We start from the raw sequence: 21,970 nt of genomic DNA on the forward strand, positions 1-21,970 counted from the left end.
GAGGGTAAAATGTTGCCATAGAACGTTTATTTGTGGGCAAAACCCTAGGACAGTGCATTTAGAGAGCAAAATACCTTCTCTTTTCCTGTTCTGGCAAGTAAGAAACACACGCGATATTTGAACTTAGACCTGCTTTGAATTTCTTAAGTATCTGTTGGTTTTTTTACCCAAAGCCTGCACCAGGTTTTCTGATACCATTACCTCCCAAAACATGTACCCATTTTTGTGACATAACATAATCCAAATTCACCTGATAGATTATTAGATGTGGGAGGCACCTTAAGTCATTGCAAAAATTCTCTGAGAACTAGAGAAACGGTTAAAAATATTTAAGATGCCATCTCATACATAAGGCCCAAGAAGCCATAAACCCTAGAAATTAGCCAGCATCACTCGCCAAAGCCCGGACAGACAAACCAAACCCATCCTGGGTACACAGAACTCACCCCACCCCCACCCCAAGCTTCAACCCTCAACCCTCAAAAAAACACCTGTTAGCCTCCCAGATACCTCTGGCCACAGACTCGCCGCGAAACGCTGCTGGGAGCTGTCGAGGGCCTGCAGGGACCCACAACAAAGCGGAGACGTCCGGGAGGCACCTCGGGATTCGCCCCAGGGTGGGGATGGGGGGGCTCCCCACCCAGCGGGGTCCCCTCTGCCGTTCTCCCCCTCTCCGAGTCCCGAGAGGGGACGGGGCTTCCCTTCGGCTTCGGAGCCCCGCCGCACCCCACCCGGGGCCCCGGGGGACGCCCACTCGCACGCGGAGCGCTGGGGAAGCAGGGGGCGCGGCCGGCCGCCCCGGGGTCCCGGGGCCGCACGGGGCGTCGGGCCGAGCTCCCCGGGCGGCCCCGGGGCTCCTGGCGGCGGGGCCGGGCGCGGGGAGGGGCGGCTCTTACCCGGAGGCTGCGGCGCAGGAGGCGGCGGGCGGCCCGGCGGCCGCTGGAGTCCGTTAGGCGCTGCCGGGCTCCGCGCGCGGGGCTGCAGGGAGGCGCTCGCGTTGCAGACCCAGGCGCCTCGGAACCGCGGGCTGCAGGCGCCCGAGCAGGCCGGGCGCGGCGGCGGGAGGGCGGGAGCCGTGGGCGCCGGCGGGGGCCTCGGCGCCCCGGGCTCCTTCCGGGCTCTCCCGCCCGCCGGGCTCCCCGCCGGCTCCGGAGGCGGCCGCGGCGCGGCCCGAGCCGGGCGGCGGTGGGGCCCCGCGGGGCGCCGGGCGGGAGCCGAGGCCGCCGCGGACCCCGCAGCCCCGCAGCCGGCGACTGGATCCCACCTCTGCAGAGACAAAGGTTAGAAAAAGAGGGGGTGAGGCTCCAGGAAGGCAGAATGCGGGGGGAAATTCGCCTGGGAAATCAGGAAAAAGGCCGTGAAGGCGAGCGGCGCCTGCACATGACCAGCCGCAGCCAATGACGACCGCAAATAGGTCATAAAAAGGTCTATTACCAAGTTGTAAATTTTCTTCAAACAAAAAGGAATTTGCTGCAATTCCTTGCGGATTTTGCACATACAGCTCGCAAGCGCCATGTTTTTTCCTCTTTCTCTCCCCGCTATCTCCTGCTCGCTCGCTCGCTCCTTTCCTCCTCCGTTTCCTTCCTTCCCCCTCTCCTCTTTCTTCCTCCCTGCCCCTCTCTGCTCTCCCTGCGTCTCTCGCCTCCATGGTTCCTGACTCTCACCTTTTCTAGGAAGCATTTCTTTTGCTTTTGCTTTTGCTTTTTTTTTTTTCTTTTTGCTTTGGCTCGAAACCTCTGCTGGATCGAGCAGAGTTGTGTTGGAGGGGAAATGCATGCGGTGCGCGGCCCAGGCGCTCGGGAGGGGATCCCGCCGGGCTCCCCCCCTCCGACTCTCCTTGCGCGGGTCACTTGGCTTCCCCTCCCCGCCCCTCCCTCCCAGAAAGGCCCGCTCCCGAGCGGCAGGCAGGCACTTTCGGTTTTTGCCCCTCTTCTCCAGGCGAGCCAGCCCCAGTGATCTTGCGCAGGAAACCTGGGCTCTGCAGGCCAAGAGAGCCCGCCCTCCCCCTAACGCCTCTCCGACATAAATTGGGGTCCCTCCCATTTCTTGGGGTTTCTGGGGCAGGAGAGTCACCAACCAGCTCTCAGCTTGGAATTGGTTTTAAGTACTTGTCAACTTCTCCAAAACAGTTTGAATTCCCAACACTTGGCATTTATCTTCGCAGAAATATCCTCCTGGACAGTACTGGGTTAAAGGGGAAGCAGTCTTTCTGGGTCCCCTGTGAAGCCCCTTGCTATGTCTCCCCTAAGTGCAATTCTTGTTTCTATGCAATTTAGTTCTAGTTTCTCCCTTTTCCATTACCGCCCCCCCCCCCCCCAGTATTTGTCCAGCAAAAAGCCTGCTCCATGCATTATTGAAGAGGAGGGGGCTCCATTTGTTCGGGGGCGGGGGGGGGGCGGGGGAAAGAGCGGATCCTCAGTTTCAGCCTTGGGGAAAAAATAGCCCTTTTTCTTCAAAGGCAGGAGTCACATTCCTTTTGCACTTCTGATAGGAGCTGCTCCAGAGAACACCAGCTGAAAGTAAATGTCCTTGAGGGCCCCAGCATTCTCCTCATCATTAATGCACGGGCATGATCATCCAGGCTTCAGAACCTGCCTGGAAGAGGTAACCCATCCCCCCATCCTTTCAAGGACACTGTCTTTGGACTTCTGGTAATGCATCTATAAATATTTGCATTGGATGTCTACAGGTAGGTTTTCTGTTATTAACATCCTCACATCCAGTAAGTACCTAAGTGAACATAGACTTAAACAGGAAACACACAGCACCCTCTGGAGCAGGCCATTTGTATCCCTTGAAAAGGTTTCGATGACCTTGGATGTTTTTTATTAAAGGAATTCTGTTGCCATCTGTCAGCAAAAGTCGTATTCTTTCTAGAAACAGTGTGCTCTCTAACTTTGCTGGAGGGAACCATAGCAGTAGCCAAGGTCCATTAAAATGTTCTCTTTATTCCCTTGTCCACCCCCAGATGCCGGAAGAAGCATCAAACACCAGGGAAGCAGAGGACACAAGCTTGGATGTGAAATAGCAACACCTTATGCACTGAAGAATAATAAAACAATGTTTTTAATTACAAAAGAAAATGTGTAAGAACATGTGGGGCAAATTTGGGGGCCCTTCCAAGCTAGAACACTTTACACGGATCTGTACATATGGAACTGAACAGAGATTGCTCACTTCTAGAATTTTCTAAGAAATAATCTCAATTGTCAATTTTCCCCTACCCACATAAAAGCAGAGCTTTATGACCCTCCTTTTCAGCCTGGGGAAGGGGGGCTGGGAAAAGACTTTGCACTTTTGAAAAGGCAGCCATATTTGCACTTTTTCCCCTGTGCAGAGGTAATCCAGGCGATGTGCTGGGCTTTGTGGAACCTCACAAAATGGCAGTCCCCGAACTGACTTTTCTCTAGAAACCATTGAGACCCACACCCTCTTTTGTGTTTCTGGTCCTCGCAAACAGAGAACCTAAATCACTTGGAAGGCTTGGTTCTTTCATTCAATGTTAACATTGGAGGGTCCTATTTTTCTCTAAACGGTTTACAGACCTCTCTAAGCAGACTCGAAGCAATCCAGGGCCGAAAAGCATTGCCTAGATTTTCAAAGGATTCTCTGAAGGTTTATGCAAATTTCTGCAGCAAAAATGTTTGCTCGCTTCACGGCAACCCTCGGGTGTTTACAGATTTGAGCCAATTAGATGGGGTATCTTCTGTGCTCGACACCTCGAGTCTGTCTGCATGAAACACCAAAATGGGGGGTTTCTGGCCACTAAAAGGTGTGTGTGTGTGTGAGAGAGAGCGAGAGAGAGAGCGCGAGCAAGAGGGAGAATTCCCCAAACTCTTTATTTAAAGGTAGATCCATGATTTTTCCCAGCTACCAAAAGAAACGTATGTAACTACATTTATTTATGACCAACACTTCCTGCAACGTGTAATCTATGTGTATGTACAAATACACCAAATATATACCCTGAAAACCAAATTTGTAGGTGTACAAATACTCTGCAATGCACCAGCTATTACAACAGAGTTGGGTTTTTTTCCTCTGTACAAGAGCTACAGTTTTTTAAAAGATTTTATTTATGAAACACGCAGAGAGAGAGAAGCAGAGAGAGAAGCAGGCTCCACGCAAGGAGCCCGATGGAGGACTCGATCCCTGGACTCCAGGATCATGCCCTGGGCCAAAGGCAGGCGCTAAACCACTGAGCCACTGATCCCCTTACAATTTTACTATGGGTTTGGGGCGATGGGTCAAGAAGGTATATACTTCCAGAGCAACACAGAATAGAGAGGAAATAAAGACATTGCTACTCCCCTTCATTTCCACATCCCTTCATTTCCCTTCATTTCCACATCCATTCATGCACTGGGTCCCCTGAGTCTTGCCCGAAATCAATGGCTCTAAAACTGGAATTTGGGGAGCATTTTTGCGCGGGAGACAACAAATTTTGCTAATAGAGGAATCACTTAAATGAAAGGTAGCTGGAATTTAGCCAGCAAGCAGCTCTAACCAGCTTGCGGCTGCAGCCACCATCGCCACTGCCACCGCTACCTCCACCTCCACCAACCTCCACCACCACCACCCCACAGGCTGCTCCCTAGCCATGCTTTCAGGCGCTTGGCATCTTTGCTCTACAGAGCAAAGCAGAGACTGCCAACAGCAGAGTCTCAGGCAGCACACGGAGCAGAACGTTTCCAAATCCAGCATGCACATTTGCAGCTGTCTCCTCTCGTGCAAATGTTCCTTAAGCCGCAGGCCACCCGTGACTTAAAATTGTCTTTCCTGGCTCAGGTCCGTGAATGCCACAACCACAGCCTCCTCCCTGGATAGAAAGCTAGGTGGTACTTCATTTCTGGCCCCACCAGAACATTCCCCAGGTTCTTGAAGTGGTAAGCAAATAGCCCACCAACGCCTGAGGGGCTGGTTCGGGCCTAAAACTGATTCCATTTTCTTACCTGTGCAATAAAAAGCACTCTGGAAATTAAAATGTACCTCTTTAAAAACAAACGCATCTAGAAAAAGCAAAGAGCTCTTCAATATCTACCTGACGAAGTGCTTTCCGTTTTGGGGGGAGAAATATTAGTTTCCTTGAATTTCTCCTCTTCTCTACTACCCCTCTTCCCCCTCCTCTTTCCTCATAAAATGGCAGCTGCAGGAGCAGCCTCCAATGGAAAATGGATATCTTGTTAATAACAGATCCCAAACCCCGGCATCAGCACAGGCTCAGCGGAATAATCTGTGGTGTAACCTGGACCCTGGGTCTTCCCCCGCTGGGCCCACAACTTGAGTCCTTTGCGAAGTTCAAAGCTTTCACAGTATCTTAGCAAGGTTATTTAGAGCAAGACGAAGCTAGGGTAGCCCAGCCAGCTCTCTCTGGAATGAAAAAAGAGACCCCTCCCCTGAATTTATTTATTTATTTTTACTGCACAGTGCTTGTAACCCCCACTCTTTTTTTTTTTTTTTTAAATCAAATAGAAGCGTTGGTGAAACGTTGCCTTCTAGTAGTCCAGATGGTGGTTCCTGACTCAGGGAAAGGATTATGTGCGGCGCTCAAAGACACTAGCTCTAGAAAAAGATTCATTTCTTTATTGAGGAGCTAGCTATATTCTGGAGCGGTTGTTTACACTCGGATTTTTCTGCATTTGCTCTCAGGGCTTGTTTCAATAGGTGAGGCCATCCTGGAGAACAGCAGAGGACGTACCAACCGACATCTGAGACGCACACAAGTTGGCTCAAAATGGGCGTGCAAACAGAGCGAAGGGAATACAAATAAATATGGCACCTATTCAAAAAACGGAATCACAGCAGCGGCCACAGCATAGAGACCTAGCGATTTCAGGCGATACCAAGCGCAGTTCAAAACGAAAGCAAGTTGAGAAATAAGAGGCATTTCACAAGGCGACTCGCCAGAGTGAAAAGTTAATGAGTGAAAATGTTATAATCGGCTTTTCAAGTATTCATTCACTTTAGATGGTTAAATTGCTATAATTTGTATAGACTACAGAAAATTATTAAATGTCAACTGTGACATTTTCCTGAAACTTCTGTCATTGGCCCAACATTTTCCCCCAAGCTTAAGGAAGCTGCAGAGCAGGACTACACATTACACTCTTCAGCTAACATGTGCTTTATGAATATTTGGCCCAGACTTTTCCCCGAGATATTACATTTACAAAACACTCAAACCTTTTAGGAGTAAACAAAAGGCACCCGAACCATTCATTATAAAAGCAGAAAAACAGAACATAAATAATATGTTTTAATCAAATAACATAAAGTAAATATTCTGCAGGCATATTTTTTTAAAAAATTAATAGATCTCTTTTAATTTACTCACCATAAAGAAATGATTTTAAGTGTTCAAGTGCACTTATTTGATTAATAAAGCATTTCATATTCAATTATTTAGTGCTAATCATTAGGAAGTTTACGTTGTTGAGGCAAATCACCAGCTCAGACATTAAAAACTACCATTATAAAAATATAGCAACAAGGTCAGTATCAAATTACCCTTACATAGGACAGCTCAAGGGCTGCTTCTGTGTGATACTAGAAACTTTTTTTTTAACACCCAAACCCCTCTCAAAGCGCAGAAACCTCAAGAGCAGTGACATGAAGGTAGCTTGAAATACAGGTAAAGTCCTTTCCAACAAAGAAAATAGATGGTGTCCAACAGCATGTGTTGATCATTAGTTTTAATAGTCTGTGGTAAAATTTTAAAGGTAGAAGTTAATTTGTCAGGCCTTCAGCTCTGTCTTCCTCCAGCTCTTGGGCTTCCTTCTTGGTTTCTCCATCCTTCGCCTCCTGTCGGGAAACTGGGAATTTGTCCTTGTTGTTCTCTTTTTTCCATTTCATTCTCCTGTTCTGGAACCAGATTTTTACCTGTCTCTCCGTGAGGGCTAGGGCGTGGGAAACCTCGATTCTTCTCTTCCTGGTCAGATAAGGGTTAAAAAGGAATTCTTTTTCCAGCTCTAGGGTTTGGAAACGACTGTAGGTTTGTCTTCCTCTTCGTCTACCAGGAGCTGCTGATTAAAAAAAAAAAAAAGAAAGAAAAGAAAAAGGAAAATAAGCGTTTTAGAAATGTCATGGTGCCTCTGCAGGTTGCTGGAGCTTTCTGGAACAAGCTGAGGGATGAAATACACACAAGTCTCTTTCGCTCTGATATATATATTTCTATATATATATATAATATGCAGGCAAGAGGAACAGAGAGAAGGTCCTCCCGATTGCTCTGTCCGCATCTTTACGCGGTTTCTCTACTTTAAGGGGGGAAAAAAAAGTATTACTTTATGAATAAGAGCCACTGTAGCTACACGAGAAGGAAAAGAAGAGGGAGAGGGGAAAGGTAGTTTTAAAGCTAGAACGTGAGACGAAAGCAGATTTCTCCCCCTCTCCCCGCATTAAAAATAAAAAAAAAATAAAAAAATTGCATCCCAACCTTGTGGTCTCATCCAGGGAAACATTTGAGAAGGAGACGAGCTCTGATTTAAGTGGTCTGGGTCCTCGCCAATATTACCACTGGACGATTTACAGTCAGGATATTGTACCAGCTCGGCCTCTTGCTGGGTCGTAAAAATCGGCTGTCTCTGTAAGTTATCGTATCCGTAAAACTTCGCGGGCTCCCCGTGACAGGCAATCCCGCCGCAGGGGGGAGGCGGCGGCGGAGGCGGAGGATGCGGAGGAGGGGGGGGGGCGGCCTGGTAGGCTGCGGCCGGGCTGCCCCCGCCGGGCTGGAAGTAGTCCTGCCCCGGGCCCGGGCCGCCCCCGCCGCCGCACCCCGGCCCGGCGGGCGGCGGCGGCGGCGACGGGTGCGGGTGCGGGTGCGGGTGCGCGTGCGCCTGCGGGGGCGCGTGCGGGAAGCCGGCGGCGCTGTTGCCATAGAGCTGCAGGGCGGCGGCGGCGGCGGCGTGGCGGCTGCCGACCTCGGGCGCGAAGTGACAGTCGTAGTAAGTGGGATTGATGGCCTCGCCCGCCGCGGCCGCCGCCGCCGCCGCCGCCGCCGCGGCCGCCGCCGCCTTGTACTTGGAGTACAGCGGGTTCACGAAGTACGAGCTCATCGGGGCGGCGGCGGCGGCGGCCCCGGGCGGGCGGTGCGGAGCAGGCAGGGAGCGCGCCTCGGCGCGGCCGCACTGCCGCGGGGGCCTCTGGGGCGGCTGCTCGCGCCGCCGGGGCCGCCGGGCTACGTCGCCGCCGCCGCCGCCGCCGCCGCCCGCCCGCGCGTCGCCTCTGAGGCCCGGCGGCCGCGGGCACCCGGCTACTGGGCGCTCATGCCCGGCTCCTGCGCCCGCCGCCGCCTCCCTCGCGGGTCGCGGGGCCTCGCCCAGCCCCCGCGCTCGCCGCCCGCCCGGCCTCTCCCGGCGCGCGCCGGCTCGGCCGCAATATAATCGCCGACGCCCCGGGTGACCTGCCCCGCTGCCTCCACTGTTTCCTCTCCGGCACCGGGCGGCCCTGAGCGCACGGGGACAAGAAAAAAAGTGCGCCCGGCCCACGGGGACACTCTTTGGCTCCGGCTTACAAACCCCCGCTCTGGAGGGAAGAGAGGAAAAAAAAAACCAACACCCTGTGCCCGCCGCCACCTCTCACCTCGGCCCCCCCGCGGCCCCCTCCCAGCGCTCCCGCCGCCGCCGCCGAGGCTGCCGCCCCGGTGCGCCCCGGCGAGGCATTTTCGCACCACGCCACTGCGCGGAGGAGAAGATGGGGGCGAGATAACCGCGCGGAGGGATCCGCCGAGGCGCCGCCGCCGCTCCCGACGGGACTCCTCACGCCGGCCGGGAGATGCCTCCGCCGGCCTTAAAGGGGGCCCATAAAGCCGCACTGCCAAGGGCTCGCCTCGCCCCCCGGGGCCCCGGGACGCGGCTCGGGGCTGGCGGGGCGGGGGCGCGGGAGGACCTTACACTTGGGGGGAGGCAGGGAGGCCACTCCCAGGAGGCTGCGGGAGCACAGGACTCCCTCCGCTGGCCCCTGGAGCAGCCCCCCGGAGGCCGGCCGTGGCTTTTGCGCTTCTGGACACGCGGGCGCTGCAGCCCCGGGGAGCAAGGGCGGGCGGCGTAGACCCACGGGAGCGCCGCGCGCTGGGGTCGGGCCCTCGCAGGGGGTTGGTGGAAGGCCGCGAGGGTGACCCCCAAACCCCAATCCTGGCATCACCAGAGCGAGCTTTTCCAGGCCGCCTTTTCCAGGCGAGCAGGCCTGGTGGAAATGAGATGTACATTTACCCTTGACGCACTGCACGCCTGGCTGAGGCTCCCAGGTTAATTGATATTTAATGGAAATCATGCCCATGAATATAGTTTCCATCATTTCACCCTTGATAGACGTCAGCACCAGGCTCGCGCGGGGGGGGGGGGGGGGAGACAAGAATGCGGGGCGGCGGGAGCGCGGGGGGCGCGCATTAGCATTGCCGAGGGACTAAATAGAGAAGCGGGCACCGCCGTTTCCAAGGCGGGAAGGAGAACCCGCGCCGGGGCGGGACGCGCGGCCCCCGGGTCTCGGCCGCGGCCTGGAGCGGCCCGGGGCGGGCGGTGGCCGCGGGCGGAGCGCGGGGGCGGGGGGTGGGGGGACCCGCCGCCTGCGAGCCCCCACCCGGGGCCCCGGGGGCCGCTGCTGGGATCGCGCCGGTTCCAGGCGGCCGAAGGCGGCGCCCAGCGTCTGCTGATGGTTCTGGTTCGTCTGCCAAGCCTGGGAACTTAGTGCCCAGAGCGGGCGCCGGACGCGGCTTAAAAAGTTACTAATTTTTCCCAAAAGGAAGGAAAGCGAAGGCTCATCCTAGCTTGTGAGCCACGAGGAAGAGACACGTCCCGAGTCGCGGGGGCAAGTCGAGCGCGAATCGGCAAAATATTGCTGATTTTTAGGAACCCGCGCAGCGTCACACACCGTCTTCTCTCCCCCATGTTACGTTTAACCCCCTTCTCTACGCGTATTCATGTCCAATAAGTGTAATAAGACGTCTGTACTGTGCCTTCTCCCTCGCCCACTCGGCCTTCCTCGTGCAATCTTTAGAGGACCGAGCCCCTCTGCCTTAGGGATCACCCACTGTCGTGAAGGCACCAGGCCCACACCAGCCTCGGGACTGACCTGGGACCGTGCGGCTAACGCCAGCGCACTCCACGCCGGCAGCCCGCGCCCAATACAAAGGTCTAAGAACCCGAGACGGGCTCCCCCCCCACCCCCCACTCCCCACCCCAAGGCGCAGCAGGAGGCTCATTTCAACTACCCCCTACTCCTTGTGGGTTGGTCCAGTCTGTGAGTGCGATCCCGAGGTCAGTCCGTGTGCACTGAATCATGTTTTGCAAAAGGAGAAAATGACACCGAGATGGAAAGGCATAGCAAGACAATGTCTAAATACTCTTTTTCAATTGTTTCTACGGGGATTGGCTGGCAATGGTCAAGGTAAACGGGTTGTTAATGAATCTCCAGATGATACAGGCATGCTTTATTTTTATTTTTATTTTTATTTTTATTTTTATTTTTATTTTAGATTACTAGGGAGTGGAGGAGACCCGGGGCTGGTAGAGGGGGCCGGATTTGTTGTTGTTCTCTGCCGGATATCTATCGCCAGGTAAAACTTCCTTGGAATCGGAAGGCGAACAAACAGATTTTGATAGTCCACGATTTGTACTTCAACCTTGCAAATACCCGACTAAAAGGGAATTATTCTCAATAAAGCCTTGGAACCAACTTTGTAATTGTGGCTTTTTAAAATTTCAGTGTTCGGCGTGTGCAATGGTGCGCATTTAAACTCTGGATCAATGAGTGGGCTTTGGAACAGAATGGGGAAAAAAGAGAGAGCCCAGATCTCAGTAATACAAGGCACCTTCCAGAACCGTGTGATTTCTTGGGTGCAGAAAAAAAAAAAGAAAGAAAAAAAAAAAGAAAAAGAAAAAGAAAAAAAAGAGACACCACGAAATTCATTTCTACCCATTCTGGCCTAATTAAGAAAGCATTACAGCACAACATGTCCTCTTGGGACAAAACATTTAATTCCCCCTCGCCCCCACCCCGTGCATTCTGTTTATAATCTGAATGGGGAAAGAGCGCGATTAACTTTGTAAATAAAGATCTATGCTTTTACACGTTTGTTTTGATAGAATGCATTAACTTCACCATAACATTTTATAGTTTCAGCTGTGCCATAGTCCAAATTTTCTGAAATCCTGACTAATCCAAAATTTTATACCTAACAAACACGCCTGGAGAATTTAATAGTGTACATTGCTTCTTTTTGGTTAAATTTATCCTAATTTGGAATTAAAAATAAGATTGTAAATATTTTAAATCAAAACCTTCCTCGCCGCCGCAGAGCCAGCTTTACGAGATCACAAAGTGGAGCAACAGCGCTCTCTAGTGGCAAAATGCAGCCTCCAGCCGACCGAGTTTAACTTCCCTTTTTTTCGACCAGTTCTAATCTTGCTCTTTATTTTGACTGGGGCTTGGATCGCTGACACTAATAATGCTTCATCCCTTTGATTGTCAACAAGTCAAGTGCACTAAGCAGGGGCTCCTGAACGCCAAAGATACTTGTACTCCCGAGAGCTTCCAATACTGTCTTTCTCAAAAGCTTCCAGCGCTGCTTTTGCCAGACACAGTAGGTCCCCATTCCGGAATCGCCCACAATTAAAGGACAGGCTAGATTGAACAAAAATTACAACTTTCTAAATATCAACAACAGGCTTTTTTTTTTTTGTCGGAGGAGCCAGGCACTTTGAAAACGAAGAAATGATAGACGTTCTATTAATATTTTCTTTTAACGCTGAATATTTGCTATTTTAGCTTTGTGATTTTAATCCTTCAGGCCCATTTCGCTGGGCAATCTGAGGGCAGGGGAAAGCAGAAATAGAAAACAAACTAAAGGCTTTCTGCTGGATCTCTGCGTGGCTGGAAAGGCCCTGTTGGTCTGCGTGTATTGGCATTTCTATATACAACACACGAGCTTCTAAATTTATATCAAAAGTCACAGAGTGAAATGGATTGACTAAGCATTCCACCTGAATTTTTGTTAAAGCAAAGACTTTAATCAGCTTAGGTGTTTCCTTCGAGGTTAATGTTTTTTCTCAATTTCAAAAATGTTTTCTTCCAAATCAGCTGTAACGATTACGTTTCTATTAGCAAAGGGATGTAATTTACAACAATACTTTTGCTGCAAAGTTTGGAATGGAGAGCCAGGTATCCTCATGAAAGGGCATTTAAATAACTTCTTTTTTGTGTGTGCCAACCGGCAACCATGCGGCTGGGAGACCCTCGGCTGGAGTAAATGACTCAAGATCACTAACTCTTCCTCCCCCCCAAAGAACAGGCCAATTAGAAAGAAAGAAAGAAAAAGAGAGAGAGAGAGAAAAAGAAAAGAAGGAGCTAGACCGTGGCCATAGTGAAATATTATAAAGAGCCACCCACTGTAGGCTAATTCTAGTACCTGGCCCACTTTAAAGATCAGAAATATATCATGATATCTCCTCTTTCCTACCCCCCCCCCATTTTTTTATTTCCTAGGTGCTCACACCTCACTGGGGGCTCCCAAGCCCCTGCCTTCTTGGTCCAACACAGTCTTGTTTATATTTTATTGTCCAGATTTTAAGACCCAGTTTTGTCTGCATTTTTCCCTTCCTCCCACAAACACAACATCAAAATGAGATGGTTTCAAAGCGAAGCGCCGAGCCTGTCGTAAACTCATTACCTCCAGACGTCTCGCCGGCTCGATGGCTTTATGACACCTTGGCTCTTCCTGTTTTCAAAGAGCCCTAGGTATCGGGTTGGCCGCAGGGGCGGGGGTACGCTGCACCTTCGGCCGGATCTGGGCCTTGGCTTTCCCTCCCAGCCCCCCTCTTCTTTTCCTTCAAGTCCCCTCTTTCATCAGGACCCCCCCAAACTCTGCCATCGCCCCTGCCCCTTCCCCCCAGCCCAGGACACCCGGCGCCACCCACTCTCAGGCCTGCAAAGGCTGTGCTGGGCCGAACCCTCACTTACAATGACCTTCATTTTAGCCCCTAAGTGCGGCCCTCTGAGGGCCGAGCTGGGAGCTAAGCACACTCGGGAACTGAGTTTGGGCGGCGGGGAGGGGGCGATGAGATGGGGTGGGGGTAGCTGCGGGGGAGAGCCTTGACCATTTCGATCTGCTAAGGTCACTTTGGGGCTCTTGTATGTAGGGCGGAAGCTCACAGCCTAACTGGCTCAGCCCTCCCGGAGCCAGCCAGCCTGAGGAGGTGGGGGAGTCGCTGCAGAGTGCAGAGCTGGTCTCCCCCTTGTTTAGAATGGGGAGCGGATGGCTGGTCCTCCCTGAGCAGAGGGAGACAAGGGGTGTGACGGTGCCATCACCCCAGCCACAGGGTGCCTGGCTTCCGGGGCCCGTGGGCCCCGCTGGGCACTGCTGCAAGGCTGACACCAGGCCTAGGGCACAGAGTTCGCTGAGAAGCTGGAAGCGGGCTGCAGAAGGGAAGGACTGAGCAGCCAAGAGCACCCCGGGGCTGTGCTCTGGCTGGGTCTGCCCAACAAAGGGAGACTCAGGGGCACAGCAGACCCACTTCTCAGGTGGAAGGTCCCCAGATTTTCAGCAGTGTCTCCCTCCCAGGGATGGAAGCGGAGTCCTGTGAGGGTGATATTTTGCAGAGAGACGGAGAAAGCAGGCACACAGTGTTCAGGGCCAGCGTCTGGGCTCCATTTGATCAGGTCAGCATTTATTGGTAGGAAGCGGTAACGTTTACAACTGGTTCTCAGGCAGGAACCCGGAGGGCCTCCACCCGCGGCCGCCCACGCAAGCCGAGCCCTCCGAGGAGAGAGTGGCTCCTCCAGTGCACTGAGAATAGACCCCGACCCACCAGAGGCCCTGGGCTCCCCTCTAGGCCTCCTTCCCGGTCTCAGTGGAGGGCCCCCAGGCTCCCTGAGGAAAGGGGACCCTGGTAACTAGTGGGCCCCCGGGTGGGCCTCCCACTGCGGTCGCTCTGCCTTCATCCTCAGAAGTGGGGCGCACTTGGCCCCTGCTTGAGCAACGCTGGGATTGCTAAACTACAGCACTTTTCAGAAACCTAGGGAACATTTACACAGGAGAGGGCCCCTCAATCCAGCGTGCACTCACAAAATGTAGCATTTCCTACGGAACCAACGGTTCAGTCAAGGGAGGGAGCGGGGAAAAGGCAAAACCCCAAAGCCACTTCGTTTCTCGGACACATAAGCGAGCAAATACAGAGTCCCCCAAATACCTCACAGAGACCAACCACACAGTCACTTCTACCTAAAAAGGGCGGGGATGGGGGAGAGGAAATGTCCGAATCGCTGGAGAATTTCTGGAAATCAAGCATCCACGAACAAACAACAACAAAAAAAACCCCACTGCCTTTGCAGCACAGAGTGGTCCCGCCGGCGCCGCGCCGGGTCAGTCTCCTTTGGGGCATTTCTCCTTGCTCATCTTTTTCATTTTCATTCTACGATTCTGGAACCAGATTTTGACCTGTCTCTCTGTGAGGTTCAGAATCCTTGCCACCTCGTAGCGCCGGTCCCGGGTGAGGTACATGTTAAAGAGGAATTCCTTCTCCAGCTCAAGCGTCTGGTATTTGGTGTAGGGACAGCGCTTTTTCCGGGTGGAGCGAGCGTGGATCCAGTTTGCTGCAGGGTTGTCTACGAAGAGGGGGGTTTGGAGAAAGGGATCGAGGGGCGGAGGGGAGGCAAGGAGAGACGACAGGGTGGGGGAGAGAGGTCGTTAAATTAATTTCACCAAGGATGGCCGCTTTTCACAACTTGGGGGGAATTATCATAAAAAGCCTTAATGCCCGCGCTCTGTTTACCGTACAAACCGCGCGCCTAGGGTAGGTGGTTATGGGAAGCTTTTTATGGATGCGTGTTGCTCGCCTAGGCTAGAGTAGGCGTCTAGACGTTTTTATAGGTTAGTAAAACTATCAGTTTTGCACATTCGAGCCTTACAGGTTTCAGCAATAAATCAGGGGGCAATTTCTTTTGCACTTACTTGGGTCAAGTTGCTGCTGCGGCGGCTGCGGATGCTGCTTCTCCTCCTCCTTCAGTGGGCAGCCCGGGCTCGGGTGGTCGCTGCAAGCCGGGGGCTCCGACGAGCCGCCTGCCCCGGCCCCGGCCCCGGCCCCGGCCCCGATCCCTGCCCCGGGCCCGGGTCCCCCAGCCGCCGCTGCCGCCTTGTCCCGTAGGAACGAGTTGCAGGAGAACTCGGGGCCGCCGCTCCCCTGGGACTCCCGGGCCGCGGAGCACTCAGTCCGTTTGGAGGAGGAAGACGTGGACGTGGAGGAGGAGGTGGAGGTGGCGGCGGCGGCGGCGGCGGCGGCGGGGGTCGGGGCCGCTCCGGTTTCAGGCTTAATCCCGTAGTGGCGCCCGTTGGGTGGGCCGCTGGGGCCGGGGCCGGGGCTGGGACCAGGGCCCGGGCCGCCTCCGCCCCCGCCGCTCCCGCCGCCGCCGCCGCCGCCGCCGCCCGCGCCGCCGGGAAAACCGGGCAGCGGCTCCATCCAGGAGCGCATGTAGCGGCCGGGCTCGGAGGCGGCGGCGGCCAGGGGCGGCGGGGGCACGTACGGGTGGTACAGGCCGCTCATCGCCGCCGCCGCCGGGGGCTGGGCGGGCACCGCGGACCACGAGGCGGAGAACACGGCCGATTTGGGGGCAAAACTACACGAGGCAAACTCGGCGGCGGCGGCGGCCGGGCTGTCGGCCACACCTGTGGGCCTGCCCTGCGCGCCGGGCCCCGGCGGGCCGAAGCGCGCGGCGAACACCTCGTCGCCCTCATGGCCTATGAGCGAGTCCACGTAGTAGTTGCTGAGGGCGCCACTGGACGACATTTTGAGGCGCCGCGCGCTCCCACCAAGGTTACACTGCCCGCCGCCGCGCCGCTCCCCGCCGGCGCCCGAGCCGCCGACTAGTTCGCAGGCTGCAGCCTCCACCATTGGTCGCGCGGCCCACGTGATCATATTTACCAATACCGGGAGTAAATCAGTCCGCAAACTGGGGGCTGCTGTGATTTAAAAAAAAAAATCATCATCAACACAAGCGCCGCAATTAGAGCCCAGGAGCCCGGTCCGCGCGGCCAGCCCGGTCCGGCGGGGCCCGGCCAGCCCGGCGGCGGCTGCAGCGGCGGCGCCCGACCGCGGCCGGAGGCGGCGCCGGGGACTATTTGTTCGCCGCCTCTTGCCGCCCGCGGCCGTGCGGGTCGGACCTGGGACTCCCCGAGCCGCGGGCCGCGCGTCCCGGGCGCCAAGGGCGCTGCGAGCGCTGCGAGCGCCGCTGGGCCGGAGCCCCGAGCAGCCCGGGCCCGCGGGGCGGCGGCGGCCCTCCGGAGGCGGCCCCCTGGCGCCCGCGGGGAGTCTCTGCCCCGGGCCGCGGCCGCCCCTCCCTACGCAGACCCACACACGCCCGCTCACAGCTTGTCGTGTTGTTTAAAACAGGTGGAAGACCTCTGTAATGATATTATGCCTTTCAATAAAAATTTTATGAGGTGTATTTGATTATAGATTAATGTGTCCCTAATAAAACGGACGGATGGAGCAGCTCGGAGGGCCTCCGCCCCCCGGCACCCTCGCACCCGCCCGCGCAGCCACACACCCCCCGACGGGAGGCGGACACACGCCGCGGCCGAGGGGTGCGCGGGGGCGGCCGGGCCCCGCCGACCCGGTGCTGCGGCGGCCTCCGCTGGGCTGCGGGGTGCCCTGGGGTGCTGGCGGGCTGCAGGGGCGGCACCGCGGGGGCAGCGGCGGCCGGGGCGCCTTGTCTTCTCCGGGGCTGCCGGAAAGGCCCTGCAAGAGAACAGGCCAGAGGGCAGAACCCAGACGCGACCGCGGCCCGCGCCCGCCCACCGCCCACCGCCCACCCCACCGCCCCAACCCTGCCTCCCCGAGGCCAGCGGGAAGCGCTGCTCCCCGCGCTGGGCCGCTTCCTGGGGTTGTTCCTGGGCCCCCGTCTCCCCATTTCTTCTTCTTCCCCCTCTTCCCTTTTCCACCCCCCCCTCCCCACCCTGCTTCCAGAAGTAATGCTGGGCAGCCTTGAATCTGAGGGAAATGCCCATTGTCACTCCCAAATCCATGGTACAAAGCCTCGGAAGCCCGGCTGGGAGCCGAGACAAAAGCAGCCCCCGAGAGAGAGCGGGCGGCTGAGGATATATTCCTCACTCTACAAGTTGCTCCGAGCACCCTTGGAGGGATCCCAGCCCACCTCGAGCCCCGGAAAGGAAGGGGGTAAATGGCTACTTATGGCCTGATTGATTGCCTTTGCCAAGGGCTTTCTGATTTTGTTCCAGAGGAGATGCCTTTGCCTGTAGCACGGGTTTTCCTCTGGGGCAGGGCCCCCTGTCAACAACTAATGGTGCTCCCCACATCGCAGGGACTAAATGGAGAAGTTAAAATTGCCCTCCTTCTCCTGCCCAACCAATGGAGGTCTGGGCAAATCTACTCCGGCGTTTCCAACCTGGCCCTGATTCCGAGCCTTCTCTCTGTCTCTCTCCCTCTCGCTCACCCCTAGGAAATGGCTCCCCTCAAGGTTCTGTCTCGGAACTGGGGAAGGTTCTTGGTTTTCAGGGCGAAATTTAAAACTCTGAATAAATACTGAATCTCCCAAAGACTCCCTGGGTGAGAACTGTGAAGCTTAGAGCCCCTGAATACATAGTTTTATGGGGAGAAAAAGCAAAATTGGAAAGGATGTGTTTTGTGAAGCTACTTGAAGCTGGTGGAGACCCTTTGAAAGCACAGCACAACCTGGGGAAACGAATTCTCTGTCCGCTCCTCTCGCTAAGGCCTCTTCTTTCCCCCACGCAGGACTAGATAAGCCTGGACTCTCCCGGTGAAGGCTGGCTAGACTTTTCCAAGCTGTGTCGGCAGCTGGAACATTGGACTTCATGGGAAGTCACGTTCATTTGCAAAGTCTCTTTCAGTCACCTTTTGTACATTTTCTTGCCTTCTACATACAGTGGCTCCAACCAGCATTTTATAATTAAATAGAGGGAGCGTTACGTGGGGAAAATCTTTTCAGAAAATTTCGTGTGGGCCACTAAAAGGTAATGACCGAGCATGAAATCATTCCACAGGGAAACCAGGGCAAAGTGGGATGGGAAGACTCACCCATCCTCGGCTTCGCTGTGGCCTGGCTTGTCTTGCGCTTGGGATAGGGGTGGGGGTGAGGGAAAGGGGGGGCAGAACTGGATCCGTTGCAATGCTAGTTGCTGGTTGTCCTGGTTCCTGTAATGGAGGCCCGGCGGCTTCCAGGTGGGCAAGCAAGACTGGTTTCAACCTAGCCCCTGACGATGGCACGCCAGCCAGAAATCATCAAGACCCCACTGAAAGTATTAAAAGAGTAACACAACCAAAACCAAAGACAGGAAAACACACAAATGGGGAGCTGTGAGGAAAAAAGCAGCGTGGCCACAGTCTTACTTACCAGGCTCCGGTTAGAGGGAAATCACACGGGTCTAGGATTCAATTATGTTACCATCTTGGGAAGGTGGGAAGGGGCAAAGACTCCCCTTCTTCTCAACTACGAAAACAGCACACCCGGGCTGGATGATCACTCCCCCCACCACTGCCAAATTTTAGCACCCTAGGCCTACTCCAGCCTCTCCCATCTTTCTTCTCTATCTATCTATCTCCATCACCACCCCTAACTGCCCCAAACAAGGAGTTTAACAGGGAGATAATCTCACCCAAGGCTTTCATTTCCACCGTAACACTTGTCCATTTCAGAAAGCAGAGGGAGCGAACTCGTTTCCAGAGTTTATTGCATTATACATGCGACCAGAACATGCACAGAAAGGACAGGTTGTTGTTGTACTTCTACCAAACCACAGATGCACCACAAGGGAAGGCTACAAGGCATAAGTCGTCAATATTCCATCTCACCAAGGACAATCGCTAAATTCATTTGCGAAAAGATACATTGTAATGTGCTTTTTTAGTCCCCCTCCCCCCAAAGCTTGTGGGTTTTCTTAATCTTTTTTAAATATATATGTAATTTAAGTACTTTTAAGTACTGGATGTATTCAAAAACGCCATGAGATCATGGACTAACCACACACACAGACCTTTTGTGTCAGGAAAAACATGAAAAAGTCACATTGCTGGATGGAATGAATGAACTGATGGATGCTGTACAGTTCCAATAAGTTAAGACCCAAATGAAAATGCGCAGTAATAGTTACCCTGCATTACGATGAAAAAAATAATAAATTACACGTGCTAGTTTTTTTTAATATATATATATATACTCATAGGGATTACAGATCACTTGCAGCACGAACAGAATGACCCCAAAGTCACATTCTAGCAGGAAACAAAACAAAACAAAACAAAAAACAAAAGAGCAATGAAGGTTTTGTTGCCGCCTTCCCAGTCCTCCAGCACTCGGCCCTGGAACGCGGTGCCCCCTCTCCGATCCTGGCCTCCGACGGGCCTGGGACCTAAGAGAAGGTGAGGTTGGCGGTCAGTTCTCGGATCCGGTTCTCTCGGCTCATCTTCTTGAGTTTCATTCGGCGGTTTTGAAACCAAATCTTGACCTGCCTGTCGGTGAGGTTAACGCTCTTACTGATCTCTAGGCGGCGCTCGCGGGTGAGGTACATATTGAACAAGAACTCTTTTTCTAATTCCAGCGTTTGGTGCTTAGTGTAAGGGCACCTCTTCTTTCTGCCACTCTTTGCAGTGAGCCAATTGCTGGTTGGAGTATCAGACTTGATTTCCTCTAACAAAATTAAAGGGAGAAGAAGAAAAAAAAATCAAGAATTTTTTTTTCTCAGGCTTTTCAAATGTACCCTTGGCCATGACCCTGCTGGCAGCCAGGCCGCTTTGGGAAATGCTGGTATTAAACATTACTCATATGAGGTGGGCCCTGGAAGGGATTTGTAATTGATGCCAGATTAGTTTAAATGCCCAAAATGACACGATGGGCGGGTACTCTTGCCCTCGGTGGTCAGGGTTCTCTCTCTTTCTGTCTCTTTCTCTCTCAACTTTCTGACCTGCACGGAACATTAGTACAATAGTAAACTTTCAGGATCTCCCCAGCAGCATTCTAAGTGGGCAGCTCATAACTGGGCTGGAGTGGAAAAAGCAAACCAGAGCCTGAACAAGACTACCAATCCCACTGCTGCCTCACATCCCCAAGTCTGCCACATCTTCCCCACTTTTCCTGCACAGGCGGGGAGCCCCACAACCAGGCTTATAGTGGCCCTTCTCTTTCAAAAGATAACCAAGGAACCGAGTACACCTTCTCCGACCTGCCTGGGCATTGTACTCCCCAGAATTTCTTGCATTCTCATTCCTTCTTGTCCCCACACAAAAGCATTCCCCCCAGAAATGTGGCTCCTTACTGTGGCCCACCTCTAGACACTGGGGGAGAGGCATAGGGGCAGGGTTCCTTCTCAAAAAAAGCCAGAGCCCCTGGCTCTTTGCCCCAGCCCGGCCCTAAGGCTGGCCCTGCCGGGGTGGGCCCTGCAGATTCCATCCTTCCCCCCCTTCAGCCTTTGCCCCTTTTGCAAATGGACTGCAAAGCTTGCGGCACTTTCCCCAGACAAAGCCAAGGTTACCTAACCCCGCAGAGGCTGGGAGCCCTCTTCCCCAGCCCAAGCGCCAACCAGCCCAGTCATTTCGTTCCCATTGCCGCCCCCAAGCTCGCAGGATGCGGGGTGCATACACTTGAACACGAACACGGTGCCTTGGACCACCTTAAAATCATCGTTGGGTGAAAGGCAAAGCTGGGACTGCAAATCTGAGCAGGAGAAAGGAGGTTCTGGGGCCGTGTTTACGAGCCGCAGGTCTCATTTGCCCTCTTTTGTTGCATTTCAGGTCTAGCTCAGGAAAAATAAACCCGGCAAGCCCTTCCTCTGCCCAGGCGCCATCAGCGTGGGGCCAGGACTAGCCAGGAGGGCCAGGGCAGCCGGGGAGAAGCGGGGACCATCTCGAGACTGAGACTGCCCCTCTAAAAGCCAGGAGGAGCAGCACCTGCCAGTCGGCCCCGCCTCAGCTGCCCGGGCTCGACGCTGGGCACCCAGGCGCTCCCTCTCTGCCGGTTCCCGGGCTGCACGCCCCGCTGGGGTGGCAACTTGCTCATACCGACCTTTGCTTTCCTTCTCCTGTACTTCGGGACTGGACACGGAGACCTCAGCCAGGCAGCTCCTTTCTTCCGGAAGGCCGCCCTTGGCCTCGGGGCTCTCCACCTGGGAGACTTTGGTGGGCTCCTGGCCGCTCACGGGCTCGTTCATCTTCTTTTCCATCTGCAGCTGGGCAGCCGAGAGCTGCGGCTTGGCCGCGCCGCGAGGGTTGAGCTGGAGCATGACTGTGGAGCTGCCTTCGGGGCTGTTATTGTACTCTTGGGTTTTCCCGGTGGCGTAGGTCTGACTCAGTCTAAAATATCCAGGGACAGGAACCTCGGGGTTCTCAACGGGACAGGACTCAGGGACCAGCCTCTGGTACGAAGGGACCTCAGCAGAAATGAGTTTGTTGCGCTTATCAGAATACATGCAGCAATTGGATTCTTCCTTAATGTTGGTGGTGAAGGAGCAAGTGGGGACTTGCTGTGTAACAGGTTGCTCTATTCGACAAGATCTGTTCGGGTCTGTCCAACTGTCTACTTGAGGTATATAAGGATGCACATTCATACCCATATTTTGGTGGTTCACTTCTCTTTTGGCCAGAGACGGGAGCAGTCCACAGGTTTGCATTCCATAGGTCCCCATGTCTGCGCTAGGTGGTGGCATGTACATGCTGGCGCTGCTCGAATAAAAACTGTCACTCCTGCAGGCACTGATCAAGGAATCTACTAAAAAAGTATTAGCAGCAGGAGAGCTGTTGGGAAAGGACATTTTGGGGAGGAATTTGAAGAAGAGAGATTGTGTCCTTTGTAGGCTGACATCTCTAGGAAAACATTCCCCGTGTAATTGTGGATGCCTCTGCCGACCACATGACAACCAAGCCAATGAGATTTGAAAATGGCCTTGAGCCGCAGCCTCCTCGCAGGTCACGTGCTCCGGAGCCCGGCCGGCCGGCCGCGTAAGCGCGGACAA

General features: G+C 54.3%; 3 protein-coding genes and 1 long non-coding RNA gene across 5 annotated transcripts; 1 reads left to right on the forward strand and 3 right to left on the reverse strand.

The window, feature by feature from the left end:
* Positions 1-1,127: 1,127 nt before the first annotated feature.
* On the forward strand, positions 1,128-3,937 carry LOC144304766 (uncharacterized). The gene is made up of 3 exons (XR_013371727.1): positions 1,128-1,280; positions 2,492-2,604; positions 2,969-3,937. It is a non-coding gene; the product is annotated as an uncharacterized LOC144304766 (long non-coding RNA).
* A 1,626-nt stretch (positions 3,938-5,563) lies between these two features.
* Positions 5,564-8,069, reverse strand: HOXD8 (homeobox D8). Of its 2 annotated transcripts, none has more exons than XM_077883313.1 (2): positions 7,436-8,069; positions 5,564-7,019 (listed from the first exon to the last, which is right to left on the reverse strand). In XM_077883313.1, the coding sequence occupies exons 1-2, from the start codon at positions 8,052-8,054 to the stop codon at positions 6,727-6,729; spliced, it is 912 nt and encodes a 303-aa protein (XP_077739439.1). In that variant the 5' UTR covers positions 8,055-8,069; the 3' UTR covers positions 5,564-6,726. The 2 variants fall into 2 exon arrangements, with proteins under 2 accessions (XP_077739439.1, XP_077739438.1); XM_077883312.1 differs by having other exon boundaries at positions 5,564-7,022.
* Positions 8,070-13,633: 5,564 nt separating this feature from the next.
* Positions 13,634-16,034, reverse strand: HOXD9 (homeobox D9). Its single transcript, XM_077883067.1, has 2 exons — positions 14,945-16,034; positions 13,634-14,598 (listed from the first exon to the last, which is right to left on the reverse strand). The coding sequence occupies exons 1-2, from the start codon at positions 15,903-15,905 to the stop codon at positions 14,357-14,359; spliced, it is 1,203 nt and encodes a 400-aa protein (XP_077739193.1). The 5' UTR covers positions 15,906-16,034; the 3' UTR covers positions 13,634-14,356.
* Positions 16,035-18,680: 2,646 nt separating this feature from the next.
* HOXD10 (homeobox D10) lies at positions 18,681-21,962 on the reverse strand. The gene is made up of 2 exons (XM_077883053.1): positions 21,025-21,962; positions 18,681-19,653 (listed from the first exon to the last, which is right to left on the reverse strand). The coding sequence occupies exons 1-2, from the start codon at positions 21,767-21,769 to the stop codon at positions 19,376-19,378; spliced, it is 1,023 nt and encodes a 340-aa protein (XP_077739179.1). The 5' UTR covers positions 21,770-21,962; the 3' UTR covers positions 18,681-19,375.
* Between the last annotated feature and the right edge of the window lie 8 nt (positions 21,963-21,970).

Source organism: Canis aureus, chromosome 34 (assembly GCF_053574225.1).
Source record: "Canis aureus isolate CA01 chromosome 34, VMU_Caureus_v.1.0, whole genome shotgun sequence".
Lineage (NCBI taxonomy): Eukaryota > Metazoa > Chordata > Mammalia > Carnivora > Canidae > Canis > Canis aureus.

Coding starts and splice junctions, on each gene's coding strand:
- HOXD9 (XM_077883067.1), bottom strand. CDS start 15,905: ATGATCACGTGGGCCGCGCGACCAATGGTGGAGGCTGCAGCCTGCGAA. Junction 14,599..14,944: donor GCAGCAGCAACTTGACCCAA/GTAAGTGCAAAA, acceptor CCCTCTTCGTAG/ACAACCCTGCAGCAAACTGG.
- HOXD10 (XM_077883053.1), bottom strand. CDS start 21,769: ATGTCCTTTCCCAACAGCTCTCCTGCTGCTAATACTTTTTTAGTAGAT. Junction 19,654..21,024: donor ACAGGAGAAGGAAAGCAAAG/GTCGGTATGAGC, acceptor TAATTTTGTTAG/AGGAAATCAAGTCTGATACT.
- HOXD8 (XM_077883312.1), bottom strand. CDS start 8,054: ATGAGCTCGTACTTCGTGAACCCGCTGTACTCCAAGTACAAGGCGGCG. Junction 7,023..7,435: donor TCCCTGGATGAGACCACAAG/GTTGGGATGCAA, acceptor TTTTTTAATCAG/CAGCTCCTGGTAGACGAAGA.